The 15,665-nt window shown below is 43.0% G+C and overlaps 2 protein-coding genes across 3 annotated transcripts in view; one reads left to right on the forward strand and one right to left on the reverse strand.

The window, feature by feature from the left end:
• LOC128836207 (uncharacterized) overlaps positions 1-15,665 on the reverse strand; it is a 42,927-nt gene that overhangs the window by 17,818 nt on the left and 9,444 nt on the right. For both annotated transcript variants that reach the window (XM_054026252.1, XM_054026251.1), the window contains exons 3-6: positions 6,844-7,170; positions 5,991-6,101; positions 4,692-5,093; positions 1,038-1,349 (exon numbers count right to left, since the gene is read on the reverse strand). In XM_054026252.1, the coding sequence (XP_053882227.1) occupies positions 1,038-1,349; positions 4,692-5,093; positions 5,991-6,101; positions 6,844-7,170 (1,152 nt within the window). The remainder of the gene's footprint in view (positions 1-1,037; positions 1,350-4,691; positions 5,094-5,990; positions 6,102-6,843; positions 7,171-15,665) is intronic.
• On the forward strand, positions 10,680-15,394 carry LOC128836208 (uncharacterized). The gene is made up of 2 exons (XM_054026253.1): positions 10,680-11,676; positions 12,147-15,394. Exon 2 carries the CDS (start codon positions 13,608-13,610, stop codon positions 15,030-15,032), a length of 1,425 nt encoding a protein of 474 aa, XP_053882228.1. The 5' UTR covers positions 10,680-11,676; positions 12,147-13,607; the 3' UTR covers positions 15,033-15,394.

A 15,665-nucleotide genomic window follows, 5' to 3' on the forward strand; every position in this document is an offset into this window, starting at 1 on the left:
CCTGTACCCTGACTGCCCAAAACTTTCTCCACTCCCCTCCAAAAGCCCCCACCCGTTTCTTGACTGCCCCATCCAGAACCTCCCTGTCCCTTCTCCTGCCCCCCCTTACCCTGCTGCTCAGAACAGGGTGTTGGGCTCTGTGCCAGCCGGACACATGGCTGAGCTCCCCAGCACAACACAAAACCCGGTCCCTGGCCCTGCACAGGGCTGCCGGAGCGGGCTGCAGGAGGAGGAGCTGCCGGCCGGCTCAGAATGCAGGGGGGGGGGGGGTGGGAGGAGGAAGCTGCTCCGGAGTCCAGCCCGGGACTTTCCTGCAGCCCTCCCAGCCGCTCGCTCTGCTCTGCCAGGGGAGGGGGAAATCCCGGACATTGTGAGTGCTTTACAAATTCCCTCCGGACGCTATTTTTAGCACACAAAAGGAGGACATGTCCGGGTAAATCCGGACGAATGGTAACCCTATCCTGCACTTACCCACTCATTTTCTAGTCAGGCAAAACCTGCAGTGATTTCAAAGGGTATTTTGCCTGCATAAGGAGTGTAAGATCTGGCCTAGAGATAGAACAGGGAGGCCTTGTCTTCACTAAGAAAAAACATGGTTTGTTATGGATTTTTACACATGTAAAAAACCAAAATTTCAATACGTGTTAGCTCACTGAGGTGACACCAAAACTCCTACTTATCAAAATTGTAACAGTCTTGTCTACCGTAGGATTTTAATGTGTGTTAATGTGTAAAAATACACCCCTTTTCCTACTGGGGATGTGGCCTTTTGATGAAATTCACCCCCGTGCAAAGATCTAGCAGCTCTAAGCCTATGCAGCAGTTAAATCCACAAAATATGGCTTTGATGGTGCCTAGGCCTTCTGCTGGCCCTCTGTGGAGGGTTGTATTTCACTTTTTAAAAGGGAGCACCTGAGTAGTGCAGAAAGTCACCCAAAGATCGATAATTTTTCCTTTAAAAGCAATGTGTATGTTATGGTGATGGTCATTACAGTTTTCATTCTACTAATAAAATAGTATTTTGAAAATTAACTTACTCAAATTTTCCAGCTTCCAAGAAGATTCTTTATACTGGTGTGAGCCTTTAAGTTTAGCTTTGCATATGAAGCTCCTACCAGTGTCCTCAACTCCAAGATGTAATGTTAAACTACTGGTGCAGAAGAAAAGTCCATCTGGTCCCCTTGTCACATCACTAATGAAGGGTTCCTCTGGCACTTCATCACCATCTTTATACCAAGCCAAATCAATTGTTTCAGGGAAAAAAGAATGAATTCTGCAAGTCAAAGTTATAGGCTCATCTGGTCTTGGCACATCTGTAGAACACAGGATTGGATCCAACACTGGCACGGCTAGAAAGGAAAACAATGAGATTTGTGCATTTAACAAGAATCAGCTTTTTAAAATGTGATGATCAGCACCTGACCAGTTCTGTAAGGTACTGAACGCCATCTGCTCCCATAGAAATCAATGGGATTTGGGGGTGCTGAGCATCTTTCAGGAGACCTTATGTCTAAATTTTTCTACCACATTCATCTCATTTGCTATCTTAATACTTAGCATTCAACATACATGAGTGTCATAATTCACTCAGATAAAATATTTTACAGTAGGCCAAATAAAATACTGAGCTCAGGTACACCTAAAGGTGAACTTAAAAGATCAAAATCACAAAATAAAAGGTTACATTCAAGCTTCTCTCTCTGCAGACGTCTACATGTGTTTGCAAGTGAGATTTTCTGATGTTTATTCAGGAAAAATATCTACCTCACTGCCCACAAGAATCCCGTTGGATATCTATCAATATTATATACTGAACAGAAAGCAGACATTACATACTGCTACTTCTAACTTTAGGCAGAAAGTTGCTTCATTAATGCATTGTATGTAGAGCTACACACTAATACAACTGTTCTACTAAGCAGTCAGTCAGTTTGAGAAAGTAGGGTTACCATATTTAAAAAATAAAAAAAAGGACACTCCACAGGGCCCTGGCCCCGCCCCTTTCCCAATGCCGGCCCTGCCCCAACTCCGCCCCTTCCCCGCCCAACTCCGCCCATTCCCCAAAGTTCCTGCCCTAACTCCCCCTCCTCCCTCCCAGCCATGCGAAAAGGGCTGCCCAAGCGCTACCAGCTTCACGGTTTACCGGGCAGCCTCCAGACCCTGCGCCCCCGGCCGGCGCTTCCCCAGCACAGCTGGAGCCCGGGAGGGGAAGCGCCCAGCCGGGGGCACAGGGTCTGGAGGCTGCCCGGCAAACCATGAAGCCGGTAGCACTCGGACTTCAGGCAGCCCCTATGCCTCCGGACCCTGTTCCCCCTGCCGGGCACTTCCTCTCCCGGGCTCCGGCTGCTGTGCTCCTCCCCTGACTCTTCGGCTCTGTTTAAGAGCCAAGCTGCCCGAGCCAACGCTACGGGCTTCGGGCAGCCCCCTTGCCTCCGGACCCTGCGCCGCCGGAGCAGAGCAGCTGGAGCCGGGGAGGAGAAGTGCCCGGCCGGCGGCTGGGGTCCGGAGGCAAGGGGGCTGCCCAAAGCCAGTAGCACTGGCTCGGGCAGCTTGGCTCTTAAACAGAGCCGAAGTCTGAGTCAGGGGAGGAGCAGAGCAGCCGCAGGAGAGGAAGTGCCCGTCCGTATTTTTCCTGGACATGTTCGGCTTTTTGGCAATTCCCCCCGGATGGGGGTTTGATTGCCGAAAAGCCGGACATGTCCGGGAAAAAACGAACTTATGGTAACCCTAGAGAAAGCACATGACTAGCTGTCATCTCAGTTCTAGACACAATATATAAATTTCAGGAGCAGATACAAAAGATTGATTCACCTATAAAGAGCTTGAAATCAAGAATGCACTGTCAATGTCCAGGGGAAGAAATAATTCTCAATCTACATGTAACTGTTGCCATTCCAACACTGAAAATGTGATGCCAAGACAACAAATCTATCTTAAGCAGCTAAACTCAACCATGTTGTCAATGACACAGTAGAAAAGTTCTGTGCTATGGGGTCAAGTTCAATATACAGTTAGTCCCTGGTTTTAAATGAGAGTTGGTAGATCTGGATCCCATTCCAATTAAGGAAGCCCCTTTAATTTTAACATGCCACAGGCCAGCGTGCTAGCAAGGCATACTTCACAGTGTCTGTAATTGCTTCTTGACTCTATGTATATCTCAAGTTTAACCTTTAAGTTCTCTAATGCAAAATCTAAATGATACTTTCTGAATACTTAAAAGGGTCTGTTATTCACAAGTATCCATGTCCAAGCATTCCAAATGAAAACTAGGGAAACACCTTGTGACTTTACTAGTTCTTGGAAAAACATGAGAAGATACCTAAGAATTCAGTACTGAGATACTAACATTAACACATAGATAGGACATAATCTGTTACCAACAGCAATGCCAAGTAAGGATAAGTAAAGCCAAAGATCTTCAAGCAAAGGGAATCTGGGGCAAAGTGAATAGCTCTTATAACCTCAGAGACAAAGAGCACCCAGCCTCAAAATGCCATGAATGGAAAAACCCAAGGTTAAATGCTGCCTGAATTTCCCATCAGATGGCTTTGCAATGTGGAGCTAATATTCATTTTGAGGAGAAATATTTTATTGTAATGCCAGCTATGAACCTGTCAACAATAAAATTGTCAACAAAAATAATTACAAAATTATTCAAGATAGCTAAGTCCAAAGCTGACTGCGAAGAGTTACAGGGGGATCTCAAAAAACTACGTCACTGGATGAAAAAATGGCAGATAATATTCAACATTGAAAAGTGCAAAGTAATGCATGTTGTAAAAAATGATAGGGTCTAAACTAAATCTTACCACTGAATAAAGAGATCTTTGAGTCATCATGGATAGCTCTCTGAAAACTTCAGCTCCACACAGCAATGATCAAAAAAGCTAACAGAATGTTAGGAACTACCAGGAAAGGGATAGCAAATAAGACAGAAAATATCATAATGCCACTATATTGATCCATATTGTGCCTGCACTTTAAATACTATGCCCAGTTCTGGTTGCCCCATCTCAAAAAGGATACAGTGGAACTGGAAAAAGTTCAGAGAATGGCAACAAAGATTATCAGAGGCATGGAACAGCTTCCACACAAGGAGAGACTAAAAAGATTAGGGCTGTTCAGCTTCAAAAAGAGACAATTAAGGGGGAATATGATAGAGGTCTATACAATGATGAAGGGTGTTGAAAAAATGAACAGGAAAGTGTTATTTACCCTTTCCCACAATACAAAAACCAGGGGTCACCCCATTAAATTAATAGTCAGCAAGTTTAATACATGCAAGAGGAAGTACTGTTTCAGTCAACACATGGTTTACCTGTGGAACTCACTGGTATGGGATGCTGTGATGGCCAAAAAGTATAACTGTGTTAAAAAAAGAACTAGTTAAGTTCACGGAGAATAGGTCCATTAATGACTACTAGCCAAGATGGTCAGAGACATAACCCCATCTCCTGGGTGTCCTTAAACATCTGACTGCGTGGGAGGGGAAGACAGGTGGATCACTCCAGTATTGCCCTGTTCTGTACACTCCATCTGAAGCTCTGGTACTGGCCACTGTTGGAGACAGGATACTGAGCTGGATTAACCATTGGTCTGACTCAGTATGGTGCAGTTCTTACGTTCTTAATTCAGACAGTGACTGAACTTGAAGAAACTAAAGTTTGCATACTGCAGAGCACTTTGCTTACCTATGACCTTCAATTCCGTTATTGCCATAGCAGGACGTTGCTGAAGGGCCTCGTGTATAATTTCAAGAGAAATCTCTGCCTTGTTTAGCTCATGCACGTTTGGAGATATATGAATGATGCATGGAACTTCAAAAGTGCCATTATCTAGTGACTTCAAGTATATCTGAAACTGAAAATTCTTTGACGTAGACAGGAGAGCAGCACTTTCCTCATCTCGTTGAATGTCATCCTTTTCACTGTTCCAATAGTAAATTGTCTCCTTTTGTTCTTGTTGATACTTTTTCAGAAAAAAAGCTACGGTTATAGGTTTTGGACGAAAGCCGGAAAATTGACAATACAAAGAAGTGTCTTCTAAATGTTTCATTTCCACATTCCCTATGAATGCCATTATTGTTGGTGGAACTGCAATAAAATATATAAGTTAGTTGCACGATGCACCATGTTGTGAAGAATGACAAACTAAAAAGTGAAGTGCAATTTTTCTACCTCTACTGTATAAAAGTTACACTGTATATCTATATGCTAAAGCATTGTGCTTACCAACATGAACTATCTTTATCAATGCTGTATTTTTTTAATATACCATATGGTTGAATTCCCTTGATTCAAATGCCCCAATTGTTGTTTCTTCTCCACAGTCCTTGGCAGATAAGTGACTATATGGTCAGATACATATAGTCCTCAGTCTTTCACATGAATCTTTCTCAATAAAGGGGTGATCTGAGCAAGGGTTTCATCTCCCTTTTTATGTATCAGTATTTTTTCTGTACAGTTAGTACTAAAAAAATAGATCATATTGTTAAAAGCTATCACTTTAAGTTACTTCCAGTTACTACTGATGCTGTGTTCGTATGGAAAATTTCAGAATGACACTCACCTACTAAACCAAAAAAAGGCAACTTTAAGAGCAAATCCTTTTGTGACAGTATATGAAAGCAAAGCATTTCTTACCAAGCCTGTCACTTCTCCTATTTAATACCTATCATGTTCCAATTTGTTTAAAATGTTCTAGTAAAATACAAAATGATCCCTAATTTTTTCCCAAAGGACTTCAGAGGCATCTGAAGGATTCAGTGAAAATGGGGGGCTGGATAAGCAGGGGAACAAAAGCAATGGTGTGTACTGCTTTTGGGACATTTGACTAAGCTTCATTTAACTGACGGGCAGCTAAAGAGCATGGTGATGTACTGATTCTTGTTAGATTGTCCACTAGTGTTAGCTCTTGTGAATATTTGAATTCTAAATCTATTTGTTTCCATTAATATATCATTAGCACAGTGCACTTTTAAAACTACTTACTTTTCTTAAAACACTTATCGTACACGAAAACTCCCAAACCGAGCACAATAATACAGGCTATTATTGTTCCAATGACCACTCCAATTAAAATGCTTGAATCGGACCTGGGGGCTGTGAATGGAAAAAAAAATATCTGATAATCCTAAACTTGCTCAAATCAAAGAATTTAGTGAAACATATCTACTCCTTCATTTCCTTGTTGAATATTTGAAATGTCACACACAAGTTAATGTAGGCCTAAAATTATTACCCATTGAACTACTCAAGAGACCATAGAATAACTGCCAGGTATGTTTTGTGGTATCAGATCAGAGCTTCCAAAGGCCATAATAAACGACCACTAAGAGTACTGAAACCCCCACTTAAAACATTACATATTTGCAAACCTTCAAGAATGAAGACCACAAAAATGTGTTGCAATGTATTGTAGAGTCAAAACCAGCCTTTTGTTAAAGACAAGTCTTGATCAACTCAGTGAGCTCAGAGAGGCACCAAAACGTTGTTAGCCCGACCTACCACCAAAAATACACGCCACTAAGATGGTACACCTGGAACAGCTCTGATATTCAAAGGTGTGAGCGGCACAACATATTTCAACCTCTTCTTTTTGTAAACTGGCTCTCCTTGGCTGCTCTGCCACTCCTCCCACTCCATAGTTGTTTCTTTGAGTGTCATTGCATGGCCAGTTCTCCTGCCCTGCTGTCTATCTCAGATGACACCTGGTATCACGGCACCCCAGGGATAGCAAAAGGTTGACATGGTTTAAATTCCTTCAAAAGAGGTCTAGACACAGCATTCTGGAACACATGACATATCAAAAGAAAAGAGATAAGACCCTAAAGGGGATGGATACCTGTGACAGTCAAGACGCTATTGAGAAGTAAGTCGGCAGGAAATGTTTTGTGACTCACAATACATCTATAGACATTTCCATTATCTTGCAAAGACGGTTGCAGCCTTAATTTACTAGTGACATTAAATGTGCCGTCTTCATTTTCTACAGAGGCTCCTGTGCAGATATCCTCTGCTGCTACGCTACTGTCCTGGTTATTCTTTGAAATCTTCATCCACTTAATGTCAACCAAATTTGGATAGAACTTATTGACTTCACATGACAGAGTCTTCTCCTTGTCACTTTCTATTATAACTTCTTTTGGAGACAGGCTGACAGTTGGTTGAGCTGAATGAAGAAAAAAGTTAGAGTACGTTAGATTATAATCATAGCGATGGTGACACTTTAATAATGTTAGTTTTGTTGTGACACACACATTACCTAAATGTCTGGTATGTGTAATGTTTAATCTTTTTTTCCCTAAGCGTGTCATCTTTCCCCAGAAATATGACTGCAGTAGGGAATATTACTTGGATGATAAACAGCACAAATGTTCATTAGGACCTTGTCGGTTTTGTTATTCTCTGCTCTTTCTAAAAAAAAATAGAGCGAGAGCAAATAATAGTGTCCCAGATTTAGAGCATTTCAGACTAGTGAAAATGCCACTGCAAGTCTAAGGTTTGGATAATGAAAACCTTATCTGGCTAGAACCTTAACGATTATGACAAACAGGCTGACTTAGATCCATATTTTCACTCATCTGCAAAAAAAATCATGGAAGGGGAATATTTAGACTGATACTACTGTGGAGATGTTGCAGGGGAAAATGAGCTGCAGTCTTCTCTGCTTGTAGCAAGTGTGAAAGTGAAATGAATTATATTAAAGAAATAGAATGAATTAAAGAATGCTGTATGTACCTTTAAGTAGAAATGAGAAATGCTGCAAGCCAGGGGGGCAGGAACGCAGACATTAACTGCTTAACTTGCCACTTAAGGGCAGTTGGTGAAGCATTAGTCTTAGATCGATAAGAGTTAACAAGGAAGCAGGATATGCATATTGTGCTCCATGCATATTTTACAATTTTGCTCTCTCTGTCCCTTTGTTTAGTTCGCACCCTTTTATCTGTATAAAGAAGACTGAATCTTGCATGGAGGCTCACATTATCTGAATGTATTAGCAGAGCGCTGTGCTAATAAAACAGAGTGGTCTGACAAACTATGAGTCCTGAGTCTAACTTTGACAATTTGGAGGTTCCACCGAGATGGCAACCGTCTTCACTGGGGCTGTGTGATTCCTGACCGTTTTTGTAGGACGACCGTGGTAGCCGGCACCTGGGCATTTGGCCCGAGCGGTCCTCCTCCTGAACGGAAGGGTGCACGACCACAGTGAGGTCTACGCCATTGAACCTGTTGGTTCCCACTCTGTTCTGGTAGGGATCCCGGGATCTGACATCAGGAATCTGGTCAGGTAATTATTTCTGTGTTTTGTCCGGACTGAGGACTGTCCTGTCTCTGTGTCTATCTGTCCTCCTGTGGAGTGTTTTGAGTCTGGGTGCCATCTCCATCCAGGGATCGGCCGACCAAGGGGTTCCTGTCCCCGCGGTCTGAGTGAGTGAAATCTGCACAATCGCAGCCGCACCGCACCTTGGGTAAAACCCTTGGTGTGAAAGCAAGGGCGATTGAGTCAGTATCCTGTGGACTCCTTTTGCGTGTTGCACCGGGCATCGCTCTGATGAACCCGAATTTCCTTCTTGTGTGATTGATGTGTGTAAAGTCCTCCTGTATTGGTAACCAGACGTCTAAGTCGGGACAGTTCCCTAAAGGAACGCCGGCTTAGTTTTAGGAAGGGTCCGGACTCCTGTAAATTTCTGGAAAAATGGTCTAGGCTAACTCAGGGAGATCCCAAAACTCAGTGGCCACTGTTAAAACCTTGGAACAAGGACCGAGTGGACATCTTAAAAAACAAACTCGGCCAGCCTGAAACTAAATTGGCTAAAGGAGAGGTTAATTGTTTCATGCAGTGGTGGGAAGAGGCAAATCATAGGTGGACAAAATCAAAACTCGCCTCTCTCAAATATTCAAATAATAAATTAAAAGCTTTATTAAAAGACTCCTCTCCCACCACCAGACTGAGCGCTCCCCTTCACCCTGTTCTCTGACAAAAAAAAACAACAACCCTAGGGTTACCATCCATCCGGGTTTCCCCGGACATGTCCGGCTTTTGAGTCTTTAAATAGCCGTCCGGGGGGAATTTGTAAAAAGCTAAAAATGTCCGGGATTTCCCCCTGGATGGCTATTTAAAGACCCAAAAGCGGCTGACAGGGCAGCCGCACCGGATTGAGCCGCTCACTTGCGGCCTCTCTGGCAACAAAAGCCCCTCCCCTGCAGCTTCTGCACGCCGGCAGCACTGTGCGGGGCATAGGCACCAACTTTTTTAGCCGGCGCCGGTGGTTGCTCGCATTCCCCCTGCTCCGCCGCTTCCCCACCCCATTCCAACCCCTTCCCCAAATCCCAGGCCCCGCCTCCTCCCCCGGGCATGCCGCTTTTCCCGTCTACCCTCCTCCCTCCCAGACTTTTGTGCGGCAAGCCTGGGAGGCGGAGGGAGAAGCAGAGTGCTCAGGTGAGCTGGGGCAGGGAGGACTGTCTGCAGCAGTTAACTGGGGGCGGGGGGGCAAGGGAACCGCTCCCCGCCACTGCTCACTTCCGCTCCGCCTCTGCCTGCTGCCTTGAGCGCGCAGCCGCACCGCTCCGCTTCTCGCCCCCTCCGTCCCAGGCTTGCCATGCAAACAGTTGATTCGAGGCAAGCCTGTGAGGGGAGCGGAGAAGCGGGGCAACTGCGCGCTCAGGGGAGTAGGCACAGGCAGAGCCGGAGCAGAGGTGAGCTGGGGTGGGGTAGGGTGGGATGGGGTGGGGCAGGGAGCGCGGCGAGTCAAGGAACAGGGAGCAGGGGGGTTGAATAGGGCAGGGGTTGGGGGGGGGGGACCTGTCAGGGGGCGGGGGTGTGGAGAGGGATTGGTGCAATCAAGGGACAGGGAGGGTTAGATGGATTGGGGGTTCGGGGGGGGGGGGCAGTCAGGGGGCAGGAAGTGGGAGGGAGTGGCTAGGGGGCGGGGCTACCCCCTCCCGGTGTGTCCTCTTTTTTGAAAGTTCAAATATGGTAGCCCTAAACAACCCCGGATCGATCCCAACTCCCTTCATACTCCCCTCTCATTGTAAAAAGGATAAAATGCCCCTTGTTCTGTTCCCCTTCGTTGTTTGCCTCAGAAACTGATTCTTTAGTGTTCCATTACCAATTCAGCAAGGAGGGTGGGCTCCTCAACTAGCCCCCACCCTTCTGGTCCCTTTCCTTAAGCATTTCTTTCAAAATTGTGAAATGACCACAATATCACTCACAAAAATGGTTCATTGGAAAAAGCAGGATTGGGCCCAGACAAGCAGGCAAGCAACAGATAAAGAAACTAAAAAAAAAAAAAAAAAACAGGTTGGAAGCCCTAAGGGCATAGTGTCAGGAGTAAGTGCAAGTATGAACCCCTGGAACAATACTTAAAAGGGTGAAATCTGAGTTGATAACGGTGTCACTTTGGGAAATAAACAAGTGATTTAAGGAAAGAGTGAAAAGTTAACTCTACAGAGGCTGGAGAGAATTAAACAGTTAAACTTTGTGAAAATGTTTAAAAGGATCTTGTTAAAGAATTCTTGGTTTCTTTGCAGCCACTCTAAAGGAAAAATGGGCCCTTTTCCAGAGGAATGTCTGTAAATAATCCAGGTAAAGAGACTATCTCATTAATATCATTTGACTACGGACAATTGAGTCAAATTTGCTAAAAGAACATTGGGTGGGTTCTATTCGAACTTAACTGCCCCAAATGTATAAAGGTAATGTAATCTATGTACAGCTATGTAAAAACAAAGCAGTGTAAGAGGGATGTTAAGGGAGAGAAAATGTGTATGTATCTGTCTGTCTGTGGGAATATGTGAGGTTTGTAAAACTCCTGTTTTGTAAGTTTAAGATAAATTGGTTTTGTTTTGTTTATAATGCCACTAAAAATCCATTTGACTCTTTAATTCAAAGTTGCAAAACTGACAGACCTTTTTGCCAGACACAGGTAATCAGTGTTGGTTGACTTTGAGATTTGGTATTTAACCCTTAAGGGGTAACTTGATTCTTTACAAAATTTAAATGTTTTCAAATAAAGACCAAGTCATGACTGCAGCAGGACAGTCAAAATCAGAAAAATAGGGAGAGATTCTGGATTCTGTTTGTTTGTTTGTTTGTTTTTGTAACAAAATAGCAAATGAAAGCTGTAGGAAAAGAATAAAGACAGTGGCCCTCTGAAGCAACAGCAGGGGTGAGGTGCACAAAACAAAAAGAAGCAATGTTAGAAACACTGAGCCTTAAAATGGCTCTGTGTAATCAGACTGTCTCTTTGATAAGGGTACATAAAACTCTGTAAGAACAAAAGAAACAGTTACACCTTATGTAAAAATTAATATAGCTAATGTTTTAAAAGTTAAAGTATAGAAGGAATGTGCAGACGTGTGCAGTGTATATTATAGAGGGGGTAAAAGAAATGCAAACGAAACATGCTACTTAATTAAAATCCTATTAGGGCTCCAAAGGAGCTACAATAGACTGTGTTTTCTTTTTCAGATCTGTGTGTGTTTTGGAAGCAAGAGTTAAAAGTAATCAAAACTCTGGTAAAAGTTAATTGTGTTCCTTTTAAGACAGAGTCTCTGAGCTCTGCTAATGGTTTTGAATCCAAAAGCCAAGCCTGTGATGATGCAAATTATCTAACTGATAAAGGAAGTGAGAGAACTGCCAGCACAAAGAAGTTGCAGATAAAGAACATACCTGGTCAGCAAACAAATTGTCTAAATAAAAGGCACAGTATAACAAGATACCTTTAATTAAAATACATTTAATGTTAATAAGTACCCCTGTAACAATGTATAGTGTGTATGATTTTGGGGGGGGGGGGGAATCCTTTATGGTTATGATGCTTTTCAGCTGTTACCTGTGAACAGACTTAAAGCTTAATACAGCAGGAAAGACATTGTAACCTTGGTCTGCTGTAAAGGGAAAACTGAGGTACACCACCTCATGGATTTAATGACTGAACAGTGGGATAATTTCCCCATAACTCTTAAAAGATAGAAGCCATTAAAACCTGGCCTGCCTATAGAACAAAAACACAGGAAAATATGGAGGTAATTCCTCTTGTTTTGCCTGCAATCAGCAAGGGTATTTGTAAAAGAAAGGAATATTTTAAGCAATAACGAATGCCACCCCAAAAGGGGTAGAAAAATGTTATTTTTGTCTTTCAGAAAAAGCTAATATCAGCTACAGGACAACCTAATAAGAAACAAATAAAAGTGGGTATGCTTATCCATGCCTGTTGCTCCAAAGCCCTGTAGTAAATACATCTCACTAGGATCCTGTATGTGGGATAAAATGAATAATGAGACCAAAGTACTGTATAATGGGCTATGTGTATGTGTTAATTCTTGGGGGGGAAAGTGTTTTAAAAAAATGGAAGTGTTAGCAACCATCCAATAGACATATGTAAATGTAATATAAGTAATGTGTTTACAAAAGGTAAAAAGGTAACATAGTTCCTAAAACAAACAAAAGGGCAATGTGGGAAACCAAACCATTCATATTATACATGCAAATGGCAACATGTTAAGAATTGCCACTGCAGAAAGACATAACAGCTTACCATTGGTATAATATATTTTCTGAATGGTCTCCCACAACTAGTGGCGTACTAATGTTACTAACCCTAATTGTTTTTGATTTTAAATTATATGTGTTTAATTGTAACGTTTGAAATGTGCTGTTGGATAAAACAAATGTATGCAAAGCTAGAGCCACAGGCCCAAATCACCTCCCAGTATTTTCTATTACGTGGACTAAATAAGAAGTGACACTAGCGATTAATAATCTTAGTGTCAAAAGTGGGATATGTAGGAGCAGGATCTTATAATGTCCCATAAGAATTAATGTATGATTTGATTTCATCCCTGTCAGCCACCCTTTTTGAATAGCAGAAAGGAATGACAGACCAGAACAATCCTTATGACTGATTATGGTCACCCTTTTGTTTTAGAATAAGTTATAATGTCTACTATGGTTTCCTATATGTGTTACAGAGTAGGCCTCTAGTTAAATATACATTTTTTTGTTTTAAGGTTTAGTAAGTAAGAAACAGGATTCTCTATTGTGTCTATGTTAAGTAGATTAGAGGAACATTGAAGGCCTGGGGCTCAATGTAAATTGTCTTGGTTATTGATTGTAAAACTTAGCAAGGTTTAATTTGCAATGCCTTTTTGCTCCATATAAAATACTACTGTTTGTATTCTCAATCTGTGTGAATAAGGAATGTATGCATCAGGAAAAGATAAGGTGTGAAGGCCATTGTTATAGGCAGAGTCAAGGAAGAAGAAAGAATCATCAGATACTGCTTACTATCCAGATGGCTGTTAAACTGTCTGGCATCACAGCGTGCATACATGCTTCGCAGTGTAAGAAGGCACCCACCAGCAAACCAATCACCTCAGGACCATGCAGAGTCAATTTTGACTCCAGAAGAAGACGTAGAGGAACAGCCTGCAATACCTTACCATCTACGCTCTCGTAAGGGTTGCCAGAATCAGACGAGGACCTAAAGCAAGGCCCAAAAAGAAGCAGTAATGAGCCTAGCGCCTGCTGCCTGGTGGATGTAAAACCGTGACTGCTGTTCCCTCAGTTGAGGTTGTCAGAACCGGAAGGGCCTTGCCTCCAACATGAGCCTCTGGTGGCGCCTGTTCCTCGGCTGCTGGTGTCTTAAGGTCTGGGGAGTCCACAATGACAATTCTTTTATCCAGCAGCAAGTGTGGATAGCTCAGACTCTTAATATTTCTAATTGCTGGGTCTGCAGCCACATCCCAGCTCACTCTCAAGCTGGTGTTCCTGTCCTGGCAATCCCATTCAATTCCCCAGACCTCACTGGAGGACCTCGTCCGTTTAACAAAACATGGAACAATAATGACACTTGGGAAGCAGTGGGAATAAATGTATCTAAATGGGTAAGTGTGATGGAGGGAAAAGGTCATTGGTGTTGGGTGTATAATGGGACAGGGCTGGATCTGGGAAAAAGTCATTGCCTTCAGCATATTGTGGCCAATGGTGTATGGGATTATTTGAACAAAACTAAAGAGTGGCGGGCCGGGTATGGGGATATGAATTTTTTCTCGACCTGGGATCAAACAGAAAAATCAATCTCCTGTTCCCCCTACAGTAACCTTAGTGAAAACAATACAATCTTTCAATGCCATGCAAATAACACCACTCCTCGTAAGGAGAATTACCCTGTACCCTTCGGAGGATATTACTCCTCCTTTGTAGGCACCTATGTGACAAATGGGTGCAACCGACCCTTCCCAGCCTTAATAGGCCATCATTGGGTTTGTGGGACCAAAGCTTATACTGTGTTACCAGCTAACTGGTCAGGTATCTGTTATCCCGCCCGACTCTTCCCACAATTCCGAGTGCTAGGGTCTTTCCCACGAGAATGCCTTCGTAATTTCAGGCGAAGAAGAAGGGACTTATCAGATGCCCAATGGTATGTAAATAACATAAGCCCCTTGACCTGGGAAGAGGCCATTGGCAGTTCCCTTATCCCACTTGGGGGAGTAATACACCATGCAAAAAGGCTCCTAAGGTTACAAGCAGTAGTTGAAATAATGGCAAATGAAACCGGAGAGAGTTTAAAGACCCTGGCCAAAGAAACAGGGGCGATCCCACAGATGGCCCTCCAAAACCGTCAGGCATTGGACATAGTGCTGGCAGCCAAAGGAGGGACCTGTGCTCTCATTGGAAAAGAATGTTGTGTGTTCATACCTGACGACACCAATGAGGTAATAGATCGCGCTAGTCACTTAGAACAAATTGCATATCTTCCCCATGAAGAGCCAAGTTATTTATGGAAGTGGCTAAGTAACCTATTCAATTTCTCTGGCATAGGAAACTGGTTGTTTCAGGGAGCCCTGACTATCCTGTGTGGAATCCTAATGATTTTTGTATGTTTTCAGTTAATCTCCTGTTGTATCCAGAACTGTGTAAGGTATGCCACGCAGGTGACTGCCCCAAAACAGAGTGCTAATATGATGATGTCAAATATCACTGATGAACGAAGAGATAAAGAACTATTAATATGTGGAACCCAATAATTGTTGGTCTTTGCGTAAGCTTGACCAAAAGGAGGGATTGTGAAAGTGAAATGAATTATATTAAAGAAATAGAATGAATTAAAGAATGCTGTATGTACCTTTAAGTAGAAATGAGAAATGCTGCAAGCCAGGGGGGCAGGAACGCAGACATTAACTGCTTAACTTGCCACTTAAGGGCAGTTGGTGAAGCATTAGTCTTAGATCGATAAGAGTTAACAAGGAAGCAGGATATGCATATTGTGCTCCATGCATATTTTACAATTTTGCTCTCTCTGTCCCTTTGTTTAGTTCGCACCCTTTTATCTGTATAAAGAAGACTGAATCTTGCATGGAGGCTCACATTATCTGAATGTATTAGCAGAGCGCTGTGCTAATAAAACAGAGTGGTCTGACAAACTATGAGTCCTGAGTCTAACTTTGACACAAGGAAAGTGATAGTGAATAGAGAACAGGGACTGTGCCTCTCCAAGGCAACTAAGATGGAGATGTATAGGAAACCTCAAAGATGAAGACTGCAAATCCACATATACATTCCCAGGGCAGGTGTGCTCGCCAAACTCCTGCCATCATTACTGGCAGCACAACTTACCCAATTTCTTGGGCTATTCCACTTATATCATGCAATTCCCACTC

This window comes from Malaclemys terrapin, chromosome 4, assembly GCF_027887155.1.
Source record: "Malaclemys terrapin pileata isolate rMalTer1 chromosome 4, rMalTer1.hap1, whole genome shotgun sequence".
Classification (NCBI taxonomy): domain Eukaryota; kingdom Metazoa; phylum Chordata; order Testudines; family Emydidae; genus Malaclemys; species Malaclemys terrapin.